The following is a 25,153-nucleotide window of genomic DNA, read 5'->3' as shown; positions in this document are numbered from 1 at the left end:
CAACATTGACTACCAAGAATCCTAATTAGATTAACAACTCAATTTTTTATGTGTCCCTTTAGCTACCCACTGCCACCACTGTCACAGTTGTCCATCTCCCATATGGTAAATGCCATCTTCCCTCTAAAAACTATCATGCCTGTCATTCGTATTTCATCACATCTCCAATAGAAGTACTTTTTTAAAAGTGGCTGGGGGAATTCTGCCCAGAAATTGCTCCTGAATTCTCCTACAGATCCCTACTTCACGTAGTACAACCATAGGTTAAGAGCAAAGGCCCTAGAGACAGACTGACTTGGGTTTGAATTCAGATTCTATCACTTAGTTCTATGATTTTGAGCATGTTGCACAGCCTTTTAAAGACTCAGTTTCCTCATCTGTAAAACACTGTGAGGATAAAAAAAAGATAAAATGTAGCGGGGCATGTTGGCTCATGCTTGTAATCCCAGCACTTTGGGAGGGTAAGGAGGGCAGATTGCTTAAGCCCAGGAGTATGAGACCAGCCTGGGTAACATGGCGAAACCCCGTCTCTACAAAAAATACAAAAATTAGCTGGGTGTAGTAGCATGTGCCTGTAGGCCCAGCTACTTGGGAGGGTGAGGTGGGAGGATAGATTGAGCCCAGGAGGTTGAGACTACAGTGAGCCATGATCACACCACTACACTCCAGCCTGGGTGACAGAGCGAGACCCCGTCTCAAAAAAATTAATTAATTAAATAAATAAAATGTGGGACCCAGTAGGCATTCAATACATGTTAGCTACTGCTAGTAAAAGTATCTGGGCATGTATTTTACTCAAGGACCAGAGCTGAGCCCAGAGGGATTACAGAAACTATAATTTGCTACAGTAAATTGTTTGAGAGATAAAACTGTCAAACTCCCTTAGGTCAGGGCCTTTGTCTTTTTCTGGTTCACCAGTATATTCCCTGAATCTAGAACAATGTGTAACAGACATTAAGCATCAATCTCAATATCTGTTCAATGAATGAATAAGACCCCATTAAAGGAGCATAAGAGAGCCTGGCTTTACCTTAACATATTCATTCCCTGTCAAAATTTTTAACACTTATCCTAAGGCACTGTTAAAGATGTTTATTATTTTTAATTGCTTACCAACAACCTAAAACAGTGTTCATAATATTAAGGTACTCAAATTTATTGCAATTAAAACTTTGCTGCTGGAGCAGCTGAGAGCTGAACACATGGTGGTCCCTGGAGCATGGTGTGCCCAGAGAGGGCATGGAAGCTCCATGCCTCTTCCCCCATACCTCACCCTATATAGCTCTTTGTATCCTCTGCAATATCCTTTATAATAAACTGGCTGGAAAATGTGTTTTCCTGAGCTCTATGAACAGGTCTAGCAAATTAATCAAACCCAAGGCGGGGAGTGGGGGGCGGTGTTAGGAATGCCCATTTATATAGTCAGTCTACAGAAGCACAGGTAAAAAAAAACCTGGGGCTTAAGATTGGCATCTGAGTTGGGGGCAGTCTTCTGGGACTAAATCTTCAACCTATGGGATCTGACACCACCTCCAGATAGAGAGTGTCAGAATTGGCCAGGTGCGGTGGCTCATGCCTGTAATCCCTGCACTTTGGGAGGCTGAGGTGGGCAGATCACTTGAGTTCAAGAGCAGCCTGGCCAAAATGGAGAAACCCCATCTCTACTAAAAATACAAAAAATTAGATGGGTGTTGTGGCGGGTTCTTGTAATCCCAGCTACTCAGGAGGCTGAGGAAGGAGAATCTCTTGAACCTAGGAGACAGAGGTTGCAGTCAGCCAAGGTCGCGCCACTGCACTCCAGCCTGGGCGACAGAGCAATTCTGTCTCAAAAAAAAAAAAAGTGTCAGAATTGAACTGAATTAGAGGACACACAGCTAGTGTCCACTGCTGAAGAACTACTTGCTTGGTGTGTGGGGAAAAAAATCCCACACATCTGAGGTCACAGAAGTTTTCTGTATTGTGAGAGTATAAGATAAACTAATTAAAGTTTCTTATTCTATATTCTCAGAATTGGCATCAGAATTGGGATTTGCTAGAATGACTTGGCTCACACATATGGTTTGGGAAGAAAAAGGATAAAAGGATAGGGATGAAGAACTTTGATTCTTAGGTTGCCAAGTGGTCACCTATGGCAAAGAGCCGAAGCTGTGGTGTCATCAATTACTAAAGGTAAAAGTTATCCATGGAATCCAGAGATGGATCCAACTGCCTGGGAGTTGGTTCACAGGATGCACAAGGAAATGCAAACTAGTATTAAAAAAGTGCTATGTTGGCTCAGCACGGTGGCTCACGCCTGTAATCCCAGCACTTTGGGAGGCCGAGGCAGGCAGATCACGAGGTCAGGAGATTGAGACCATCTGGCTAACAGTGAAACCCCATCTCTACTAAAAATACAAAAAAATTAGCCGGGCACGGTGGCTCACGCCTGTAATCCCAGCTACTCAGGAGGCTGAGGCAGGAGAATCGATTGAGCCTGGGAGGCAGAGGTTGCAGTGAGCCGAGATCGTGCCATTGCACTCCAGCCCTGGAGAAAAAGTAAGACTTCGGCTCAAAAAAAAAAAAAAAAAAAAAAGGCGAAATGTTAAATCCCTTGGTTATTGTTATCTGTAACAGCTAAAATGAAATTAAAAGAGAGTAGTGGGTTGGACCTTCCTGCTAGACCAAGCTCAGATTTCAGTGAGTGTGAGAGCTTAGGCCACCAGCCTTAAAGCTGTCCCTCAAGGGAAAAATGTATGCCGGGACAACAGAAAGTGCTTCTAAGACCTCTGGTAACGAAGAAGGTGGTCTGCAAAAACCAAAGAACTATTGAAACCAGGGGGTACAATGTGAAGGAATTGTTTCACTTTGTACATTAGTATCATAAGCTTCCTGAAGGGGACAGTCTGATTCACCTATAAATGCTAAGTGGAACACTCCCGATCCAGATAAAGCCACTGATATGCTTCATATGCAAGCCATGTGAAACTGGCTTTATGATGACTAGGACATTTACCCTCTGAATATGCCCACTACCCAGTCATGGTAAATGCTGTGGTTAAGGGTGACCCCTTAATGTGGATAACCTTACTGTTGCAAGATCAAAAGACAGTTCGAGAAGCCTTATCAAATGTGCTGTCTCAGTTTCCTCTCGTGGGTCTTACAGATGCTAATAAAACCATTAGGTTGAGAGAATGGTGAGACAGAGGGCAAATGGATTCATCCCGGAAGGTGGAAATTTTTAAATGGTTATTAAGAAATAAGGTAGCAGGGTGTGGTGGCTCATGCCTATAATCCCAGCACTTTGGGAGGCCAAGACAGGATGATCGCTTGAGCCCAGGAGTTCAAGACTAGCCTGGGAGCCAAAGGGAGACCCTGGTGGTCTCCCACCATTAAGGGGTTCCAAACAAGTTTGCTACATTTACCCCAGTTTGGAGAAATTGTAAGTCAGGAGGCAGATTACAATGAGAAATCTGATCTGAAATTGTGGAGGCAATAGGTAGATGAGTCAAGATAAAGACTGGCAAATGGGCAAGAGTCTCTTGGCTCAATCACCTGCTGGGGACCCCAAGCCTTCTGTATACAAGCAGGTAAAATGGTCAGGGAGTGGCAAAGAGAAATTCCTGGGACTCCTTCATATGGAAGCCCCAGGCACAGTAGTACCAAGAGCCATTGGTGAAGCCCTGAACAGGGCTACAACTAGATTAACAGAAAGACAGGCGTAGTGGTTCACGCCTGTAATCCCAGCATTTTGGGAGGCTGAGACAAAAGGATCCCTTGAGCCCAGGAGTTCGAGACCAGCCTGGGCAACAAGGCAAAACCCCATTGCTACAAAAACTCAAAAAATTTGCCAGGCATGGTGATGCACGTCTGTAGTCCCAGCTACCAGAAGGCTGAGATGGGAGGATCACCTGAGCCCTGGAGGTGGAGGCTGCAGTGAGCCATAATCGCAGCACTGCACTCCAGCCAGGGCGAAAGAGTGCGATCTGATTGCAAAAAAAAAAAAAAAGAAAAGAAAAGTGAGGGTTAACCAGGTGTGGTGGCTCACACCTGTAATCCCAACACTTTGGCTAGCTGAGGCGGGTGGATCACTTGAGGTCAGGAGTTCGAGACCAGCCTGGCCAACATAGTGAAACCCTGTCTCTACTAAAAATACAAAAAATTAGCTGGGCATTGTGGTGCACACAAGTAGTCCCAGCTACTTGGGAGGCTGAGGTGGCAGAATCGCTTGAACCCAGGAGGCAGAGGTTGCAGTGAGCTGAGATCGCACCACTGCACTCTAGCCTGGGCGAAAGAGCAAGACTCTGCCTTAAAAAAAAAAAAAAAAAGAAAAGACAAGAAAGTGAGGGTTGATGGAATTAAGATAAAAGTTTACAGGAAAGTTGGTATACTCAAACACACTTCATATGAGAGCATAAGAGCTCCACACCCTTCTCCCATACCTACTAGCCCTACGCCTCTCTCCATCTGTATGCTGTGTAGCATCCTTTACAATAAACTGTAAAGGTAAACAAACAAACAAACAAACCACCAAAAAAACAGGTGCTGCTAAAACTGAACTGTCAGTTGTAGAAGACTTGCGATGGAATTACCACACCCACTGTTCATAATTCAAAACTGATCAAGACTTTAAAGTAATGGAGAAAAAAGTAAAAGGCATGTTAATTGTTATGGAATACATTTGCTTGCCATTGCCTCAGTGAACAGCCTTTAATTTTTTTTTTTTTTTTTTTTGAGACAAGAGTTTCGCTCTGTCACCCAGGCTGGAGTGCAATGGCGGGATCTCAGTTCACTGCAACCTCTGTCTCCCGGGTTCGAATGATTACCTTGCCTCAGCCTCTCGAGTGGCTGGGATTACAGGTGCCCGCCACCACGCCCAGCCATTTTTTGTATTTTTAGTAGAGACAAAGACGGGGTTTCACCATGTTGGCCCGACTGGTCTCAAACTCCTGACCTCGTGATCCGCCCGCCTCGGCCTCCCAAAGTGTTGGGATTACAGGCGTGAGCCACCGCGCCCAGCCTAAAATCTTATTTAAAAAAAATTTTTACATGAATTTACCAACTAGATTTAACTGATGGTGGCAAAATAAATTGATTTCACCTTTATCTATATCATTAAATTTAGTAAAAGCATTACAGTTTGTCCAGTCACTTAAGAGAAGTCAAAAGTCTTTTACAATTTCTTAAAGCTTCAAAAGATTCTTAATTTATTGGCTCTTTAGGTCAAAAGAAGGACTTTTCAGGGTGATGAAAATGGAGGGAGGAGCAGCTCACCTTTCTAAAAATGAGTTTTCAATTACTATAATTATGCACAAGACAGGCAGCATTTCTGGGCCAAGATTTGATGCCTTGGTCCCATGAGAATTAAACTAGAGCCACGCATAAATTTGGGGCAAGTTCTGCAAAAACCACTTCAACCTCTATTGATGCTGAATGAAAAACTCATTGTTAAGATTCATCAACACGAATACATTTTCTAACACACACTAGCCACTCTGGCAACATCCCTTTCATCATCTTCTATCCAAGAAACAGAACGGAATGCATTTCAATCCTGCTCAACAATGACCACGATTACAAGCAGCGGGGGAGAGCTCAAAAGTAAAAATCTAGTTCGCCGAGCCCCGACCTGAAAGTAGCAAGGCCCAACCCACACTGCTGGCTATTGTATCGGTTCCCCCACACTTCCAGGGCTGGAAGGACACCTGAACGCTCCCGATACCTTGAGAGAGAGAAAGCCAAACGTGAAGGGCGGGGTGGTGGATGACCGGAACCGTTCACCTCGCAGCAAGCCAGCAGGGACACAGGTGTGCGGCCAGGCCCCGGTGCCGCTGTCCTCGCTCCAGGGCGACAAGGCCCTTCGCAACCACCACAGCCCTCGTAGGCGCTTACTTATTCATTCACTTGACAATTACGCGAGGGGCACTCCAGCAGGGCCGGCTCTCGGGGCCCCCGCCCCAGTCTCGGTAAATCGCTGCCGCCAGGCGCGGCCCCGCGCCGCCCGCGCCCCGCGGACGCTGCCACCCGCGCCACGCTGCGGCGCGCTCTGGCCACCCGGAGCCCAACCCCGGCCTCCGCCGCACACGAGCGCCCACTCCCCCGGCCCTGCCCGCCGCAGGTCCCCCAGCCTCCGCCCCGCTTCGCCGCCTCAGACCTGCCGGGTTCGTGGGGCAAGGGAGGCGCGCGTCTGGAGGCCCCCCAGCCGCCCGGGATTCAGGGGCTTCTCTGCGCGCGCGATGCCTGCACTCGAGGGCCTCGCGGGTGGGGCAGGCCCACCGACCACTCGCCTCAACCGGGTCAGAACCAAGCGGCCTGCTCTAAGCCGTTTGAAACCGCTTGGGTCGCCGCACACCCCGCAGTGTCCTCGTTCTTTATTGGTCCTCGAAGGACCGCCCATCGGGCTTTTATTGGTCCATTTGAAAGGCCTGTGGGCACGCGCCGCCCGCAGCCTTAAAGGGGCCGCGCGCAGCCGTGTTTCCCTCTGGAACAGACGCCGCCTGCACGGGCGGGGACGCTGGTCGCTGCTGGGGGCAAATCTGCCGACTCCAGAAAGAAGGGCGAAAGATGTGTGTAGACCTGGGCATCCCTGCCCGTCAGCATGTTTGCTTTATTTAATTACAGATGTTCAGGCTGCTGTCAACACCTGACAATTTTTTTTGTCATTTCGTTCCCTAGAGATTGTGAAGCTAAGTGCTGTGAGGGAAACCAGAGGCAGCTGAGACGTGGGAGTAACAGCGAATGAAGCCAGGACGCTGGATTCTGACCTTGGACCTGTTCTGAGTAAATCACTTTTCTCAGTAAATTTTCTGGAGTTGTTTCCTTATCTGTAAAATGGGATAACGATGTTTCCCTTACAATTTGATGGGAGGAGTTAATATAACTAATAGAATGTCTGAGAAAAGCCTTTGTGAACTGTAACGCGTCCTGCAAATGCTTAATATTCCCTTATAAAAATGAGAGGCTTGGTTAACATGATCTCCAGAATTCTAGCTTAGCTCTACCTTCAGTGTTTCTGTGAATGAGTTCAGGTCCTTACTTCCAAGGAATTTGAAATCTACAGTGGTTAGAGGAATATAACATACAGACTAGTCACTAAAATTCAAAGCAGTGTAATAACTGTATAAATGAAAAGCTATAAATGCTTAGAGACAGGAGAAATTTGATGGGGGAGGATCTGTGAAGAAGATGAGTTTTTAACCTAGGATTTAAAGAATGTGTAGATTCCCAACAGACTAAAAGATGGAGAGGGGATGGATAAAAGTAAATGAAACAATTACATGTTTTTTAATTGTCAAGTTGGCAGAGACGAAAAAGTTCAACAATCTTTGGTTGGTCAAGATTTGGAAAAACAGGCTGGGTGCAATGGCTTATTCCTGTAATCCTAGCACTTTGGGAGGCTGAGGCAGGAGGATTGCTTGAGGCCAGGAGTTCAAGACCAACCTCGGCAACATAGCAAGACCCCATCTCTGTTTTTTTTTTTTTTGAGACGGAGTCTCGCTCTGTCGCCCAGGCTGGAGTGCAGTGGCGCGATCTCGGCTCACTGCAAGCTCCGCCTCCCGGGTTCACGCCATTCTCCTGCCTCAGCCTCTCCAAGTAGCTGGGACTACAGGCGCCCGCCACCGCGCCCGGCTAATTTTTTGTATTTTTAGTAGAGACGGGGTTTCACCATGGTCTCGATCTCCTGACCTCGTGATCCGCCCACCTCGGCCTCCCAAAGTGCTGGGATTACAAGCGTGAGCCACCGCGCCCAGCCCCATCTCTGTTTTTAAAAATATAAAGAGATTTGGAAAAACGGACACTCAAAGTCACTATTGGTAAGAGTATAATTGGTACAAACCTTTAGGAGGACAATTTGATAGTTACTAAAATGTACATAATCTAGTTCTGGCCCAGTAATCCACTATGAGGAATTTATCCTACAGATCTGTGTAAGTATGCAAAGAAAAATGTACAAGGATGTTTAATGCAATACTGCTTTTTTTTTTTTGAGACAGTCTCGCTCTGTCGCCCAGGCTGGAGTGCAGTGGCGCGATCTCAGCTCACTGCAACCTCCGCCTCCTGTGTTAAAGCGATACTCCTGCCTCAGCCTCCCGAGTAGCTGCGACTACAGGCGTGTGCCATCACACCCGGCTAATTTTTTGTAGTTTTAGTAGAGACGGAGTTGCACCGTGTTAGCCAGGATGGTCTTGATCTGCTGACCTCGTGATCTGCCCGCCTGGGCCTCCCAAAGTGCTGGGATTACAGGCGTGAGCCACTGCGCCCGGCCTTTTTTTTTTTTTGGACAGAGACTCTCTCATGTCGCCCGGGCTGTAGTGCAATGACGTGATCTCGGCTCACTGCAACCTCTGCCTCCCAGGTTCAAGCAATTCTCCTGTCTCAGCCTCCCAAGTAGCTGAGATTACAGGCACCTGCCACCACGCCCGGCTAATTATTTTTTTTTTTGTATTTTTAATAGAGATGGGGTTTCACCATGTTAGTCAGGCTGGTCTCAAACTCCTGACTTCAGGTGATCCGCCTGCCTCAGACTCCCAAAATGCAGAGATTACAGGTGTGAGCCACCGTGCCCGGCCCTTGCTCTCTCGCCCAGGCTGGAGTGCAATGGCACCATCTCAGCTCACTGCAACCTCCACCTCCCAGGATCAAGCAATTCTCCTATCTCAGCCTCCCAAGTAGCTGGGATTACAGGCATGTGCCACCAAGCCCAGCTAATATTTTGTAATTTAGGTAGAGACAGGGTTCCACCTGTTGGCCAGGCTGGTCTTGAACTCCTGACCTCAAGTGATCCACCCGCCTCGGCCTCCCAAACTGTTGGGATTATAGCCGTGAGCCACTGTGCCCAGCCAGCACTGCTTAAGATAAAAAAATAAAATAAAATAAAATAAAAGGCCGGGCGTGGTGGCTCACACTTGTAATCCCAGCACTTTGGGAGGCTGAGGCGGGCGGATCACAAGGTCAGGAGATCGAGACCACGGTGAAACTCTGTCTCTACTAAAAATACAAAAAAAAAATTAGCCGGGCGTGGTGGCGGGCGCCTGTAGTCCCAGCTACTTGGAGAGGCTGAGGCAGGAGAATGGCGTGAACCCGGGAGGCGGAGCTTGCAGTGAGCCGAGATCGCACCACTGCACTCCAGCCTGGGAGACAGAGCGAGACTCCGTCTCAAAAAATAAAAAAATAAAATAAAATAAAATAAAATAATCTGGAGGCCAGGCATGGTGGCTCATGCCTGTAATCCCAGTGCTTTGGGAGGCTGAGGTGGAGGATTGCTGGAATGTGGGAGGTCAAGGCTGCAGTGAGCTATGATCACGCCACTGTACTCCAGCCTGCGTGACAGGGTGAGACCCTGTCTCTAAAAAAAATAAAAATAAAAAATCTGGAAATTACATGTTCATCAACAGGGAACCTTTTACATAAATTATGACATATCCATTCAATAGAACACTATGAAACTGTTAAAAAGAATGTGGTTAATCTATGTGCTGGAACAGAAACATGCACAAATTTTATTAATTGAAAAAAAGGCAAGTTGCAGAACTTGTGGAATGATATTATTATATATGGTTATAAATGTATGTGTGTTTGAGGGCATGCCTGAAAATGGTTAGAACATTCCTGGAATTATAAGAAACTTAATAGGAGTGGGATGAATTTTTGCCATTGACGTGGTGTGTTTCTTTTTTCTTTCATAGAAGGAGCAGAGAGTAGTGGGGAAAGTGTGAGTCAGAGCACAGAAACAAGAAAGTGCATCGTATGTATGGACTGAACATGTGGGGTTGATTTTAGGACTGAAATTATGTTGGGAAGTAGTGGAACACAAGATTGACACAGAACGTTAGGAACAATTCTTTTTTTTTTTTTTCTCTTGAGACAGAGTCTCACCTGTCGCCCAGGCTGGAGTGCAGTGGCGTGATCTCAGCTCACTGCAACCTCCACCTCCCCAGTTCAAGCAATTCTCCTGCCTCAGACTCCCAAGTAGTTGGGACTACAGGCGCAAGCCGCCGTGCCTAGCTGATTTTTTTGTATTTTAGCAGAGACGGGGTTTCACCTTGTTGCCCAGGCTGGTCACAAACTCCTGAGCTCAGGCAATCCGCCCGCCTCAGCCTCCCAAAGTGCTGGGATTATACATGTGAGCCACCGTGCCCGGCCAGGAACGATCCCTAAAGGATCTTGAATCCAGGGTACGGAATTGGTACTTTATTAAGTAGATAATGGGGGGCTATTAAAGGTTCCTGAGCAAGAAAGTGGCAAAATCAGAGTTGTACTTTAGGAAAATTAATTAGCTTGATTGTCTAAAATGGTTTAGAGTTGGGAACCCAGCTAGGAGTCTGATATGAGGTGTTAGCAGTGGAGAGGATGAGAGCAGATTCAAGAAAGAATGAAAGATGTGGCAACTGACTAGATTAGGTGCAAAGGCAAGGGTGGGTCCCATTTAGGGAGGTGAGTCAAAGAGAATTCCAGGATTTGATTGCCCAACGGAAGTAGGAAGTCAGGAGAAGCCGGTCTCAAGGGGAAGGTGAGGCATTTAAATTGCAACCTGTTTACTTTTAGATACCAATGAGGCATTCTAATGGAATCATCTGAGTAGGCCTAGAAAATACACAATGGAAGCTGGAAGAATAGATGCAGAATCAATGATATAGATTTGGGAATCACATTGATAGAGTGAATGAGACCACAGATGGGGGGATTGGAGAGAGTGAAAGGCTGGCCAATGAAGACAGATCCACATGTAGGAGAAGAAGAAAGGAATGAAAGCAATATGGTCATGGTAACCTTGGATAAATTGGTGAGGATATACAGAAATAGTTTTCTTCAGTCATTGGTCATTGGCACATTTACTTTATTTAAATATTACCAGAAATAAACTGAAGATTACATTTAAGGAGAGGGTGTGATGGTAATCGGGAATTGGCTTAATAAAGGATGTGTGCAGTCTGGGTCCTGGAAAGTCTTAGAACAAGATGACAAAATCCCTTTTTGTCTTGGATGACTTAGGTGCAGCCCTACTTTAAGATGAGTATTAGATGTCTGATTCATTCAACAAATATTTATCAGCACCTATTATGTGGAAGGACTCTTCTAGGCACTGCAATGATCAGTAGACAAAATAGACTCCCCAAAATTTCCTCCCTTTGTGGTGCTCACACTATAGTGAGGAAACATAGACAATCAACACATAAATAAATTATATAGTATGTTATTAGACAATATGTCCAGTGGGAAAATAAAAAGAATAAAACTGGGTAAAGGGATAGGGAAGTGGGGTTGGAAAGACTGTAATTTTATTTTATTTTTCAACTTCTATTTTAGAATCAAGGGTACATGTACAGATTTGTGATAAAGGTATATTGTGTGATGCTGAGGTTTGGGGTATGATTGAATTTAGGTAGTGAGCATAGTACCTAACAGTAGTTTATCAGTCCTTGCTTGCGGGGGTCTGTCCCACAGACCTTGACCCAACAGCAGATGACTAACGTACACTAACACAGATATTCTGCCTGTCAGTCCGGCTAAGGGTCTGAGCTCCTCACAGACACCAAGGAAGGTGCTGTAAAGAGTAGCAGCCGGCCCCATCAGCCAGTGAAGCTTGCATTTATTCTGTATAGATTAAATGACAAAGGTTTTGAGTAACACCACTAGAGGGTAATTGACCTGGTTGCCAACAACCCCGCCCCGATCCCCCTCGGTTATGCACCCGCGGTTGATCAAAGATTGGTCTTAAGACCACGTGAGTAAACAAGCTATTCAGATAAACTACTCTACATTCCTTTGTATCTACTTTAAGCTATTTACTCAAGGTAAGGATTAGGCCACTTTCAGCCATAACCCTATCCTGAGACTTTTGCAATACTTTCTGGCCAAGAAGATTTATATCTATATTTTATAACTCCATCTTAAAATTTTTCCCACCAGCCTGACTGAACTCCCACACTTGCTCCTTTCCCACTCTCCCATCTCTAGTAGTCCTAAGTGTCTATCGTTCCCTTCTTTATGTCCATGTGTACCCAATGTTTAGCTCCTATTTCTAAGTGAGAGCATGCAATGTTTGGTTATCTGTTTCTGCATTAGTTTGTTTAGGATAATGGCCTCCAGCTGCATCCAGGCTGCTGCTAAGGACATTATTTCATTCTTTTTTATGGCTGCATAGTATTACATGGTATATGTACCACATTTCTTTAATCCACCATTGATGGGCACAAGGGTTGATTCCATGTTTTTGCTATTGTGAATAGTGCTGCAATGAATATATGGGTACATGTGTCCTTTTGGTAGAATGATTTATTTTCCTTTGAGTATATACCCAGTAATAGGATTACTGGGTCGAGCAGTAGTTCAACTCTTAGTTCTTTGAAAAATCTCCAAACTGCTTTCCACAGTAGCTGAATTAATTTCCATTCCCACCACAGTGTACAAGTGTCCCCTTTCCTCTGTAGCCTTGCTAGCATCTATTAAATTTTTACTTTTTAACAAAAGCCACTCTGACTCATATAAGGTGGTATCTCGTGGTTTTGATTTGCATTTCTCTGATGATTAGTGATGATGAGCATTTCTTCGTATGTTTATTGGTCACTTGTATCTCTTTTGAAAGTGTTTGTTCATGTCCTTTGCCCACTATTTATTTATTTAGAGACAGAGTCTCACTCTGTTGCCCAGGCTGGAGTGCAATGGCACAATCTCAGCTCACTGCAACCTGTGCCTCCCAGGTTCTCCTGCCTCAGCCTCCCAAGTAGTTGGGATTACAGACACCCACCACCATGCTTGGCTAATTTTTGTATTTTTAGTAGAGATGGGGTTTCGCCATGTTGGTCAGGCTGGTCTCGAACTCCTGACCTCAAGTGATCCACCCACCTCAGCCTCCCAAAGTGCTGGGATTACAGGCATGAGCCACTGCACCCAGCTTGCCCACTTTTTAATGGGGTTGTTTTTCACTTGTTGATTTAAGTTCTTTATAGATTCTGGATATTAGACCTTTGTTGGATGCATAGCTTGCAAATATTTTCTCCCATTCTGTAGCTTGTCTATTACTCCCTTGATAGTTTCTCTTGCTGTGCAGAAGCTCTCTACTTTTAGTAGGTCCCATTTATCCATCTATCAATTTTTGTTTTTGTTGCATTTGCTTTTGACGACTTAGCCATAAATTCTTTGCCAAAGCTGATATCGAGAAGGGTATTTCCTAGGTTTTCTTCTAGGATTTTTATATTTCAAGGGAAAGGCTGTGTTTTCTTTTTGTTGTTGTTGTTTTTTTGTTTTTTTTTTGTTGTTTTTTTGTTTCGAGACAGGGTCTTGCTCTGTCACCCAGGCTGGAGTGCAGTGGCGTGATCACAGCTCAACTGCAGCCTTGACCTCCTAGGCTCAAGTGATTGTCCCAGTTCAGCCTCTCAAGTAGCTGAGACTATAGGCATGCATGAAAACACCTTTTTTTTTTTTTTTTTTTTTTTTTGTAGAGACACAGGGTCTCATTATGTTATCCAAGATGATCTCAAACCCATGGACTGAAGCAATTCTCCTGCATCAGCCTCCCAAAGTGCTGGGATTACAGGTATGAGCCACCACACCCAGCTGACTATAATATAAGTATATGGATATAAAAGGAGGCCGGGGCAGTGACTCATGCCTGTAATCCCAGCACTTTGAGAGGCCGAGGCAGGTGGATCACCTGAGGTCAGGAGTTCGAGACTAGCCTGGCCAACACGGTGAAACCCTATCTCTACTAAAAATACAAAAATTAGCCAGGCATGGTGGCAGATGCCTGTAATCCCAGCTGCTCGGGAGGCTGAGGCAGGATAATCTCTTGAACCCGGGAGGCAGAAGGTGCAGTGAGCCTAGATGGCGCGATTGCCCTCCAGCCTGGGCAACAGAGCAAGACTCCATCTCAAAACAAAAAAACAAAAACAACAACAAAATATTTATATATGAAAGGGTGGTCAGGGTAGGTTTCACTGAGATTACATTTGAGCAAAGACTGAAAGGCAAATGAGTTAGCCATGAGTTTATCTAGGGGAAGAAAGTGCCAGCAAGAGCCAACAGCCGCGCAAAGGCCTTATGTTTTTGAGGAAGACAGAGGCTAGTATCACTGGCCCAGAGTAGGATGCAGTAGGGGGGTAGTAGTAGAAATCTTATAACAGTGGGGGGCGAGGACTGTCAGATCCCACAAGGCCTTGTAGAAATCTTATACAGTACCTTGCCCATAGTAGGTATTCAATAAATGTTTGCCCAGTCATCTTTTGCTATCTAGGATTATCATCCAATAGCATTTATCTGTGTGTTTATTGGAGTTACGTGTGCTTTTATTCCAGGGTCTTCTCAGTAGTCCTTTTACATAAGGAGTATATTTATGAACATACCGCCCTCTGAGGGCAGCGAAACCCTTGTGGGCATTAGAGATAAAAGTGAACGCTATATTTTTGCAACGGGAAACAGGAAACAAATGTCAAATACTATGGCTGCGGAATAACTGTGCTGGGCATTTCTGAAAAGCCTGTCAGGGTTGGGACAGTGCTCATTCTTTTGTAATCACAAGCTGAATTCTGGCTGAATCATCCCTCCCTACCATGGGATACGTATCCATATTTCCAGCCTAAAAGGAGCAGCTTCAGTGATGAGCTTCCTTCAACTTTCAATGCAGGTGCCCTCTGCATTATTTCCCTGGAGATAGCAGTTGTGACATTAATACAGATTTCAAGTGGCTGTGGGTTTTAGTGCCTTAACTGTCTTCCAGGATTGCAAAGCCTACCCTGGCTTACACTTGATTGCATTTAGTAGGTGCTGGTTGAATGAAGGAATGAATAGCCTTTGTTTTTTTTCTCATATTCATTTTCTACAGCCCCCAAAATGTAGGCTGTCCAAGAACTTTGACCAGAGAAGCATCAGCGCCACCAAAGAGGAAGGAGGGAGAAGGGAGAGATAGGGACCTCATTAGAAGACTATCAACAGGCTTTTAAGGCCTGGAGGGAAAACCATCAGGAAGGGCAAGATATGTGAAAGTTCTTGGCTCTTTATGTCTTATAAAATGAAATAAGCAGATTGTGTAGCTTGGGGCTAACTTAGCCTTGGGTTTAAACTATGACCCTTAATTAGGCTGTCTGGGTCTGTTTTAACACCATGTCAAGGAGACCAAAGTTATGAGTTGGAGCTTTGACTGGACATCAAACTCTATTCCCTATGCTGAGCTCTGCTAGCCTCTCCAGCTGGTTAATGGGAGAATGGTGTGGAGAGAAAATAAGTGGGCAGATAAGGGAATGTTTCAAAACAAAGACTGCCTAAAACATCCCAAAACACACATCCTATTAAGTGAATCAGTTGACTCATCTTCACATTTGAAGAAAAGATATATTACAGACTGTTTCGTAGCCATAAAAAGGACTCAGCCACATTTCTTTTATCATTATGTCCATAAATAGAAATCAGAGAACTTAGGGCCGGGCGCGGTGGCTCACGCCTGTAATCCCAGCACTTTGGGAGGCCGAGGCGGGCGGATCACAAGGTCAGGAGATTGAGACCATCCTGGCTAACATGGTGAAACCCTGTCTCTACTAAAAATACAAAAAATTAGCCGGGCGTGGCAGCGGGCACCTGTAGTCCCAGCTACGCAGGAGGCTGAGGCAGGAGATCGTGCCACTGCACTCCAGCCTGGGCGACAGAGTGAGACTCTGGATAACCTTGGATATCACTGCATTACTGGGTCCTTTTAGAACCCTCTTAGAACCCATTTAGAAACCTATGCACCCTCAGCTTTTGTAGATAATGCCTCTGAGTTCCTATGCATTGAATTTGTGTTTTCTTTAGGCCTACGTTTGGTGAGAGCTTCAGTTTATGCCATAGAGTCCTTTCTACGGGCCAGAGATCCTTTCATTTTAGATTCCACAGTTTGTTCATACACCATAGACAGACCGTGACTGTATTTTGAGTGAGTTTGCAAAAATATGGCCAGTTTGTTAGAACTTGACCCACCATCTGCTCACTTATCAGTTTCAGGGTTTTTTTGTTTTGTTTTTTTAGTGACAAGGTTTTGCTCTGTTACCCAGGCTGGAATGCAGTGGCGTGATCATAGCTCACTGTAACCTTGAACTCCTGGGCTCAAGCGATCCTCCTGCCTCAGCCTCCCAAGCAGCTGGGACTACAGGCATGAGCTACCACACCTGACTAATATTTTTAAATTTTTTTGTAGAGATAGGGTCTTGTCATGTTGCCCAGGCTGATCTTGAACTCCAGGCCTCAAGCAATACTCCTTACTTCTGTCTTGGCCTCCCAAAGTGGTGAGATTACTTTGGTGTAGCCACTGTGCCTGACCCTAGTTTCAGATTTTATATCCAGAGAACTAGACAAGGAATTCCCAACCTTTGTTTTATCCCAAAATGTCCTCCTTTTCTGCTTTTTTTTTTTTTTCCCTCCCAAAGAGAACAGTGGGGGTTAGAGGGATGGTTATCCTTGGGCTATTCTACTTGTTTTTGTTCTGGCACACCTACTCCTTACTACAGTTAGAAAAATTATACACTGTAGCTTATACTCAGATCTCTGGTCACTTAAATACAAGAAGCTTCAGTCTTTCTTGCTTTCATTTTTTTTCTTTTTTTGGGATGGTGGTGGTAATGGTGTTGCTAGACTCTGAGCTCTGTAAGATTATGTCTTTGTTTAGGCATGGGCAGTGCCTAGCCCATAGCAGATGAATGAATGAATGAATGAATGAATGGGGATATTATCCTATAGATGGTGCGTGGTTTAGAAAATCAACTATTGAGACTTGACATGAAATTCTACATCGGGCATTGAGACTAACATGATTCCCAGTTTTCACTGAGGGATATCACATCCAGAGAACCTGAGAAGGGATCCCTAGCTCCTTGTTCTAGCCTTGAGAAGTAGTGGATGAGCTATGAAAAGACAGCTTTTAAAAATAAATGAAATCCTAGTGATAATTTGATCCACTCTCAGACTAACTATGAAAGTTGACTAAGATCAAACAGAGCTAGTGGCAGATCTGGGACTGGAATTAGCCCTCCATGTCCCCAGCTCCAGTACTTTTCTTACTACATGAGATAGTCTTGCCAATGACCATCACTGCAAGGCAAAGTAAAGTTCTGTAACAAAGACCTAGAACAGAAATAGAAGATACATGGTATACATGCCATGACATTTCCTTCCAGTGCACAGAAGAGATGGCACTAGCCATATGACATTCTTCCCATTGGGTGCGAACAGGCCCTCAGGCAGCCACTACCAACCAGTCAGAGTTGGCACTCAAGAGGAAAGCCATCTACCATTCCTCTTTCAGAGGAAATAAAGGTTTCATCAGTCAAGGAACTCTGGCCTCAACCTGTCTTCTCCAGATGAGCTGAAAACTCCAGCAGGAACCTCACACTCTTTATTGCTCTTCACTGTCCCCACATCCACAAAGGACTTAGAAGTGATGTCTGTAAGGAGGTTTTCCACAACATGGGTCTGCCAGACAGAGCAGGTGCAGGATTAGTCATGACTCCAAGCCAGGCAAGGTGATTAAGAAAAGCTAAATTTATATTAAATTATCATAAAGTCCTAAAATACTGAACATAGTGGTTAAATAACTCCAGAAAGTCCAATCTCTCCAGTGAGTAACGTTAAAACCATTACACATGAGCGTGGGAGAATCGCTTCCATTAGTTTAGGACAGAGAGATTTTGCTTTTTACAGAGTAAATCAGTGCTCAAATAGATACTTCCTCAAATATGTCCTTTCTACATTCTGAACAGCCCAAGTGCAATAAGATCCTTCCCCCTTTCCAATCAAGAAAATGCCACTTTTCTACTTGCTCTTCCTCCCCAGACATGAGTCTAAGGACCCAAAGTGCTCCCTCCTTTACTGCTTTGTCAAGTGTCACGTGGGGAGGCTCAGAACTGGGGCTGACGCTACTGAGAGTAAGGCTAAGGGCCTGGTATCTCTCTCTAGCAGTCTCAGAACTGACTAGAAAAGAATTGATCTTGTCCTTTTTCACCCATGTTTGGTAGCTGATTTCTCAATACCAGTAACCACAGGAGAAGTTTCAACTCAGGAAACTTCCCCTAGAAATTCTCCCCTCCATTCCCAGCCCCTGTTGTTCTCTCCTGCCACTTCTAATTCCTGGGGGAGAAGAGGTCTGGGTCTGCTAGGGGCTAGGAGGGCCTCATCAGTGGTGCTCTCTACCTTCCTACTCCTTGCCCACCTCTTTGTATCTTTATTTATCCGGCCCTCCCACCACAGGACTTTGGAGATGCTGGTGCCACAAGGCTTGGTCAGAAAAAGCAAATTAGGCAAAAAAAACAAACAAACCCCAGGAAGAACAGCTAGGGAGATGTTTTAGGGCAAAAATAAGTCTCAGTTTCCCTGATACTAGGCTGAGACACATGCCCTTTATGTGAATGAGCATGAACCAAGTGATGGAATTCCACACGGAAACTAAGCCCCTTAGCTGAGGAGACAGCTGGAAGAGGAACGCCACCACCCCATAGCCACAGGCTCACTGTCCACTAACTTAGATCCCTGAGCACTGGAGAAAGAACACAGGAAGTTCAACAGGAAGTTCGACCCTCATGGATACTTCTCTTTAGGCCCTGGGTTTCCCAAGTGTCCAACCGGATCATTCTTACTGACCATTTATGACAACTTCTGGTTTTTCTTTGAAAGCTTGTTTCTAGGTCTCTTCCCCAGAATCCCAGGGAATGAGGGAGAGAGGGTTCAGGTGGTATACCATGTTTGGTCTAGGCAGAGCTTCTTAGACTTTTCAGAGACTCAGCCCCCAAGGCCTAACATTCACTCAAGCCACTGGCTCACAACCTGGTTACTTTGAGCAAAGACTTAGGAAAGGTACTGGCCAGTGGTGGCATCAGGAGGGAATTCCTATTAGCCAGTAGCCTCGTGATAGGGGCCCCAGTTATCTGAATGTAGAAACAGCTCCAGACATTCTAGCAGGAGGAAGAACAGCTTGAGCCACCCCCATCTCACCAGTATCTGCTGCTGAAAAGGCAGTGACTCTTAGAGCAAGAATAATGTCCACTGCCAGCAATGGACCAGACACCCAGATCCAACTACCCCCCAAAGCTTTTTCATGTTACCAACACACTTGAGGCTGGAGGTTTCTCAGATGCCCATACCTGCTGGGCTGACTCTTCCTTCTTCTCTCAGCCTCTATCCTTCATTCCTGTCTTTACCCACACCCCCTTGTCCCAGCCCCTGATGGGCAAGTTCTCTCAGAGAAGCAGTCATGCTGGCTGTGATGGGGCAGAGTGCAGTCCTGGGTCATCAGTTGCATCAGCACTGAGAAGCAGGCACTGAGAGTACCAGGGGAAGGGGAGGTGGAGCTCTACGCTGGCGAGGAATCATGAATAAGCAGTTTCATGGGGCCCAGGACGGAGTACAAGATGTGAGGTTCATGGTAAAATCCAGGTCTAAATTCTTGTGATGTGCCATCATTTCTTGTGCACAGGTAGTTATGGACTCAGGTGGTAAACAGCTCCAGAAAGGGCTTAGGAACAGTTATGGGGTGGGAGGAGGAGGAGGACGAGCACACAGAAGGGGGGCCTGCGGTGTAAGCGAGCACAAGGACTAGACGTCCATAAAGGAGAAGGAACAGGCAGGCGGGGAAGAGGACGTGGGCATTTAGACCTGGCTCTCTGAGGAGAGCTTGCGTTCATGTTTCCAGCCCGTGTCTGGCAGAGAGCCTCGTCTTTCTGGAGTGGCTGCAGTATGGACGCTGCTACACTCAGACTGCTCTTCCTGTAACAGCTGCTCCGTCTCTGTGTCATCCAGGGAGCCAGAACTGGCCTGGATGGACACTGTGTCTGTCTTCATGCATACATGATCCCGGAGGAGGCCCCCCCGTGAGCTTCGCAGTTGCTTGAGGTCATCCCACTCAGCGTCATCCCCAGACAGGAGGCAGATTCCCTCTACGATCTTGATCTTCTCCTTGGTGTAGTTATGGTCAGGCCCTCCCTAGGGTGGAGAGTGGGCAGATATGGTCAGTCAGTTGGCCTTCTACAAAGGATCCTATGGTAAACTGAAAAAGGAAGTGGATGGGGTAAGAGTAGGAGTGAAGCGCACAAAAATCCCACAAACAAATGGGGAAATGTGATTAGGGCAAATGTATGAGGCCTAGCCTAAAAGGGGAGAGGCAGCTGTGATGATTATTACTATTATCATACAGGAGGAGGGAAAACCATGGCTTCCGGTCCTGCAGCAGCCACTCACTGGCTTTGTCACCTTAGGCAAATTATTTTACACTTCTAAAACTCAGTCTCTAAAACTCTGCAGTGTGAGGAGAGTAACAGTATCCACACCTCACAACCAACTGCTGTCACGTTAAATGAGATGATACATGGAATGCAGTTATCAGGGTGCTTGACACAAGATGCATTATAACATGTTAGCTATGTTACACTGTTACTGTGGTTTATTAATGGGACATCATGCTGATATAAATCATCAAAAGCAATTGGCAAGAGCAATTAAATGTACATTTATTCAGGATTTTAAGCCACTTCAGGTGCTAGTTTGTATCTCTTTTTTCTAATTTTGTTAAGGAGAAAACTCAGGAGGTAAGACGGGGGACTCTAGAAAATCCTCTTATCTGGCTGGGCGTGGTGGCTTACGCCTGTAATCCCAGCACTTTGGGAGGCCCAGGCGGGCAGATCACTTGAGTTCAGGAGTTCGAGACTAGCCTGGCCAACATGGTGAAACCCCATCTCTACTAAAAATACAAAAATCAGCTGGGTTTGGTGGCGGGTGCCTGTAAATCCAGCTATTTGGGAGGCTGAGGCAGGAGAATCCCTTGAACTCCGGAGGCTGAGGTTACAGTGAGCCAAGATCACGCCACTGTACTCCAGCCTGGGTGACAGAGCAAGATTCCATTAAAAAAAAAAAAGAAAGAAAGAAAGAAAAAAAAACTAAAAAAAGGAAATCCTCTTATCTGGGTCCTAAACGTCAATAGAGTGGGGTCCTGCAACTTATAACCTTTTTCGGGAGGTTACTCTCGCTCTGCTGCCATGAGTCCTGGGACCATTCCCAAGCAAAACCTGGGACTCTTTCAGGCACAGCCTGGAGTTCTGCTCAGGCCTCTCCCTTTATGGCTTCTTCAAAGAGCAGCCTCACTCCTGGCTGCTGGGGTATACCAACCGACATACTACCACTGCTAGAAGAAAATGCATCTTGGGTTCTGTCCCTGGGATAGTATTCCTGCCAAGAGTTCTGCAACTGTGGCTGTGGCTCTATTTTTGTAACAATTCAATTCCACAGATATTTACTGAGCCCCTATGTTAAGCAGGAGACTGTGCTAGGTGCTTTGAAGATCATACAATATAAAACATGTCCCTGCCCTCTGAGAGTGACAGTCCCCTCAGCCATGCAGAGTGGGACATAGATAGCACACAAGCAAACACACAGATGTCCATTCACCCAGCACACCCTCCAAGATGAAATTAGTATAAGATGCAGACCACTCAATGCCTTAATCAAGAGACACGCTGAGTAAGTTAGGGAGAGGTGGGGGACATGGCACTTGCAATTTGGGAAACACCACTCCCTCTACAAATACACAGCAACAGGTACCTGAAATCAAGAGGAAATCAGAAGAGAAAAGGTGAAAGACTATCAGAGGTGTGAAAGAGCTGCTGAGGAAGAAACACACAATAGAAGAAAGAGGTCACACTATTGTCATTGCTATCCTGTGGCCTTCATCGTGGTTCTTTTCTGGAGCATCAGATACTCCAGGAACTCAAGAATCTTCAAGAGTCTTTCTCTCAAAGATATCGGGGAGGGGTCTACCATTCCTAGAACTACAAGCCATCCCTGCACATTCTGTTTTGACTGCAGTAGAAGCTTTTAAAAAAATTTTAATTAAAATTTTTTTTTCAAATACCAACTTGAACCAGAAGTAGTGGAAGCTATTTAAATATGGGAATTCATGGATCCAGAAAGCACATGATTATTATGTGAAATGTGTTCATTACACATGAGAGCCCTGCAGGTGTGAGAGCAGGTTCTGACTGCTAGATAGGCCAAAGAAGTAGACTGATTAGGATCTTCATAAGGAATAACTTCTGATGAAGAGTTACAGGATTTTAGGAAAAAAACAAGGCTTATATTGGATTAGGAAAATCTGAAATACCAGGTATAGTTCCCTTGTGGAAATGGGACTTTTTTTTTTTTTTTTTTTGAGACAGGGTCTCATTGTCACCCAGGCTGGAGGGTAGTGGCATGATCACAGCTCACTGCAGACTCCAACTCCTGAGCTCAAGTGATCCTCCTACCTCAGCCTCCTGTGTAGCTGGGACTACAGGCACAAGCCACCACACCCAGCTCATTGAAATGGGACTATTTTTCATGCCTTCACATTGAGCAAATAATTTTCCATTGAAGTGACAAAGAAGTTAAAAAAAAAAAAAAAAAGCAGGCCGGGCACGGTGGCTCATGCCTGTAATCCCAGCACTTTGGGAGGCCGAGGCGGGCGGATCACCTGAGGTCGGGAGTTCGAGACCAGCCTGGCCAACGTGGAGAAACCCTGTCTCTACTAAAAATACAAAATTAGCCAAGCATGGTGGCACATGACTGTAATCCCAGTTACCTGGGAGGCTGAGGCAGGAGAATCGCTTGAACCTGGGAGGTGGAGGTTGCAGTGAGCTGAGATCGCACCATTGCACTCCAGCCTGGCAACAAGAGTGAAACTCTGCCTCAAAAAAAAAAAAAAAAAAAAAAAGCAAAAGCAGGTAAACCTTCAGAATTCTAGAGAAATTTCTGTGATAAGAGGAAGAATAGTGAAAAACAAGCCATTCCCAACCATAGCTTGGACTGGAGGTTAGTAATGGGCGAGTCCAGGAGCTCTTCGGTTTTTTGGGTGTTGTCTGGGAGAACTCCCTTGTTTCAGAAGCACAGAGCCTTCTGCAGGGGAATGACAGTTCCTAGAGGGAAAGAGCCTATGAGCTTGGACAAATACCTCATGGCAGGGCAACTGCTTTCAGACCTAAATCTTCTGAGATCTGCCTTCTAACCTGGCTGTCAGTAAGGTCCCTCAAACTAATCCCTCAGAGATTCTAGAACTTCCCAGAAACCCAAATGACATTCAGTTCTTCTGTTCACGATAACTTCCAAAATGGTAGATGAGATTACTCGGCAGCCCTTACTGACGATTATTTGGGCATTTGGAGTATAATCCCTCCCCACACCTCCCCAAAAAGACCCTTGAATATAAATTTCAATTTTTACCTCTTTCTTATAGCACAGCTGGTTGTACATGGCTGGTTTGGGGATTGCTTCAATCTTCACTTCCTGTGTGGATGTTCGGTAGGAGGGGTTGCTGTAGGTGAGGTTCCCCATTCCAGGATCAGTGAACTTGGATTTTTTGTGTCTTTAGGAGGGAAGGTGATGAGAAATTAGTCGAGATCTTTAAGGGGGTGATACCTAGGAAAGCTGTAAACTGAGTCTGGTAGGCAGCCTCTAAGATGATCCCAGTGATTCTCACTTCCTGGTACTCATGCCCTTAAGAATCCCCTCCCCTTGAGTGTGGACTGGTCTGGTGACTTACTTCTAATGAAAAGATTATGCAAATGTGATGGCTACTAGATTAGGTTACCAAGAAACTGGTTCTGGTCTTGAGTTGCCCTCCCTCATTCTCTCTTGCTCTTGCTCTGGGAGAAGCAACCTGCCATGTTGTAAGTTGTCCTATGGAGAGGCCCACAAGGCAAGAAACTAATGAGGAAGGCCTCCAGCCAACAGCCTATGAGGAGCTGAATCCTACCAACAACTATGTGAGTGAGTGTGGAAGGGGATCCTTCCCCAGTCAAACCTTGAGATGAGACTGTAACCCCAGCTGATATCTGGATTGCAGTCTCTAAGACACCTTGAGGCAGAGGCACCTAGCTAAGCTGCATCCAGATTTCTGACCCATAGAAACTGTGAGATAATGGTTGTCATTTTAAGTCACTAAGTTTTCGGGTAATGTGTTATGCAGCAATGGAGAACTGATGCACTGAGCTTTAGAGTCAGACAGATCTGTTTCAATTCCACCTCTGTGATTTATTGGCTGGGACCTTGATCGATATAATCTAAACTCTCTGGCTGGGTGCGGTGGCTCACACCTGTAATCTCAGCACTTAGAGAGGCTGAGGTGGGCAGATCACACAAGGCCAGGAGTTTGAGACCAGCCTGACCAACATGGAAGAAACCCTCCCTCTACTAAAAATACAAAAAAAAAAAAAAAAAAAAAAAAAAAAAAAAAAAAAATTAGCTGAGCATGGTGGTGCATGCTTGTAGTTAGTTCTAGCTACTTGGGAGGCTGAGGCACAAGAATTGCTTGAATCCAGGAGGCAGAGATTGCAGAAAGCCGACATTGCACCACTGCACTCCAGCCTGGGCAACAGAGTGAGACTCTATCTCAAAAAAATAAGACAAGGCCGGGCGCGGTGGCTCATGCTTGTAATCCCAGCACTTTGGGAGGCCGAGGCGGGCGGATCATGAGGTCAGGAGATCGAGACCACGGTGAAACCCTGTCTCTACTAAAAATACAAAAAATTAGCCGGGCGTGGTGGCGGGCGCCTGTAGTCCCAGCTACTCGGAGAGGCTGAGGCAGGAGAATGGCGTGAACCCGGGAGGCGGAGCTTGCAGTGAGCCGAGATCGCGCCACTGCACTCCAGCCTGGGTGAGAGAGCGAGACTCCGTCTCAAAAAAAAAAAAAAAAAAAGACAAAAATTAAAAAAAATAAACTTTCTGAGCCTCAGATCCTCATCTGTAAAGTGAGGAATAATAATACCTGTGTTACGAGGTTGTCATGACATTGATATATATCCATTAATGGTAACTGTTACGATGATGATGATGAAGAACAACAGCAGCAAACTGTAAGCTACATTTAAAGCATTTGGGGTAAAATATAAAGAAAGAGGGACATAAAAAGATTATAAATGACACATTCTACCTTTCCAGAATGAGCAAAGATGTACAAACCAATATTGTAGTAAAAGGCTGTGTTTGTATAAGGGGAAAATCATTTCCAATTTCAATGGTTTGAAGTAGGGAGTACTGGAAAAAGCAAAGATGTTAAGAGTCAGTCTTAGCTTTGCCTCTTACTTTGTGACCTTGGGTAATATGCTCTGTGCCCTCAGCATCCTAGTCTATAAAGAAAATCCGAAGGGTTGTTACAGTCATTCAATAAGGAAAATGCTTAGGCTATGACTGGAGAAGA

At 45.4% G+C, this 25,153-nt stretch overlaps 2 protein-coding genes and 1 long non-coding RNA gene across 6 annotated transcripts in view; 1 reads left to right on the top strand and 2 right to left on the bottom strand.

The window, feature by feature from the left end:
* CKAP5 (cytoskeleton associated protein 5) overlaps positions 1–6,362 on the bottom strand; it is a 107,815-nt gene extending 101,453 nt beyond the window's left edge. For both annotated transcript variants that reach the window (XM_055281683.2, XM_063640826.1), the window contains exon 1: positions 6,131–6,362. The gene's annotated coding sequence lies outside the window, so the exon portion shown is untranslated. The remainder of the gene's footprint in view (positions 1–6,130) is intronic.
* Positions 6,363–6,366: 4 nt separating this feature from the next.
* Positions 6,367–25,153, top strand: part of LOC129484163 (uncharacterized) — a 28,257-nt gene continuing 9,470 nt past the window's right edge. The window contains exons 1-2 of one of the 3 annotated variants that reach the window (XR_008658360.2): positions 6,367–6,542; positions 6,652–6,756. This is a non-coding gene — a long non-coding RNA (uncharacterized lncRNA). The remainder of the gene's footprint in view (positions 6,543–6,651; positions 6,757–25,153) is intronic. The other 2 variants (XR_010121267.1, XR_010121268.1) reach the window with 2 other exon arrangements.
* Positions 17,464–25,153, bottom strand: part of LRP4 (LDL receptor related protein 4) — a 60,837-nt gene continuing 53,147 nt past the window's right edge. The window contains exons 37-38 of the mRNA XM_055281684.2: positions 23,179–23,320; positions 17,464–19,914 (exon numbers count right to left, since the gene is read on the bottom strand). Coding sequence (XP_055137659.1) covers positions 19,582–19,914; positions 23,179–23,320 — 475 coding nt within the window. The 3' untranslated portion in view covers positions 17,464–19,581. The remainder of the gene's footprint in view (positions 19,915–23,178; positions 23,321–25,153) is intronic.

Source organism: Symphalangus syndactylus, chromosome 6 (assembly GCF_028878055.3).
Source record: "Symphalangus syndactylus isolate Jambi chromosome 6, NHGRI_mSymSyn1-v2.1_pri, whole genome shotgun sequence".
Lineage (NCBI taxonomy): Eukaryota > Metazoa > Chordata > Mammalia > Primates > Hylobatidae > Symphalangus > Symphalangus syndactylus.
Note: the sequence above shows the minus strand (reverse complement) of the source record. Positions and strands in the feature narration are given on the sequence as shown.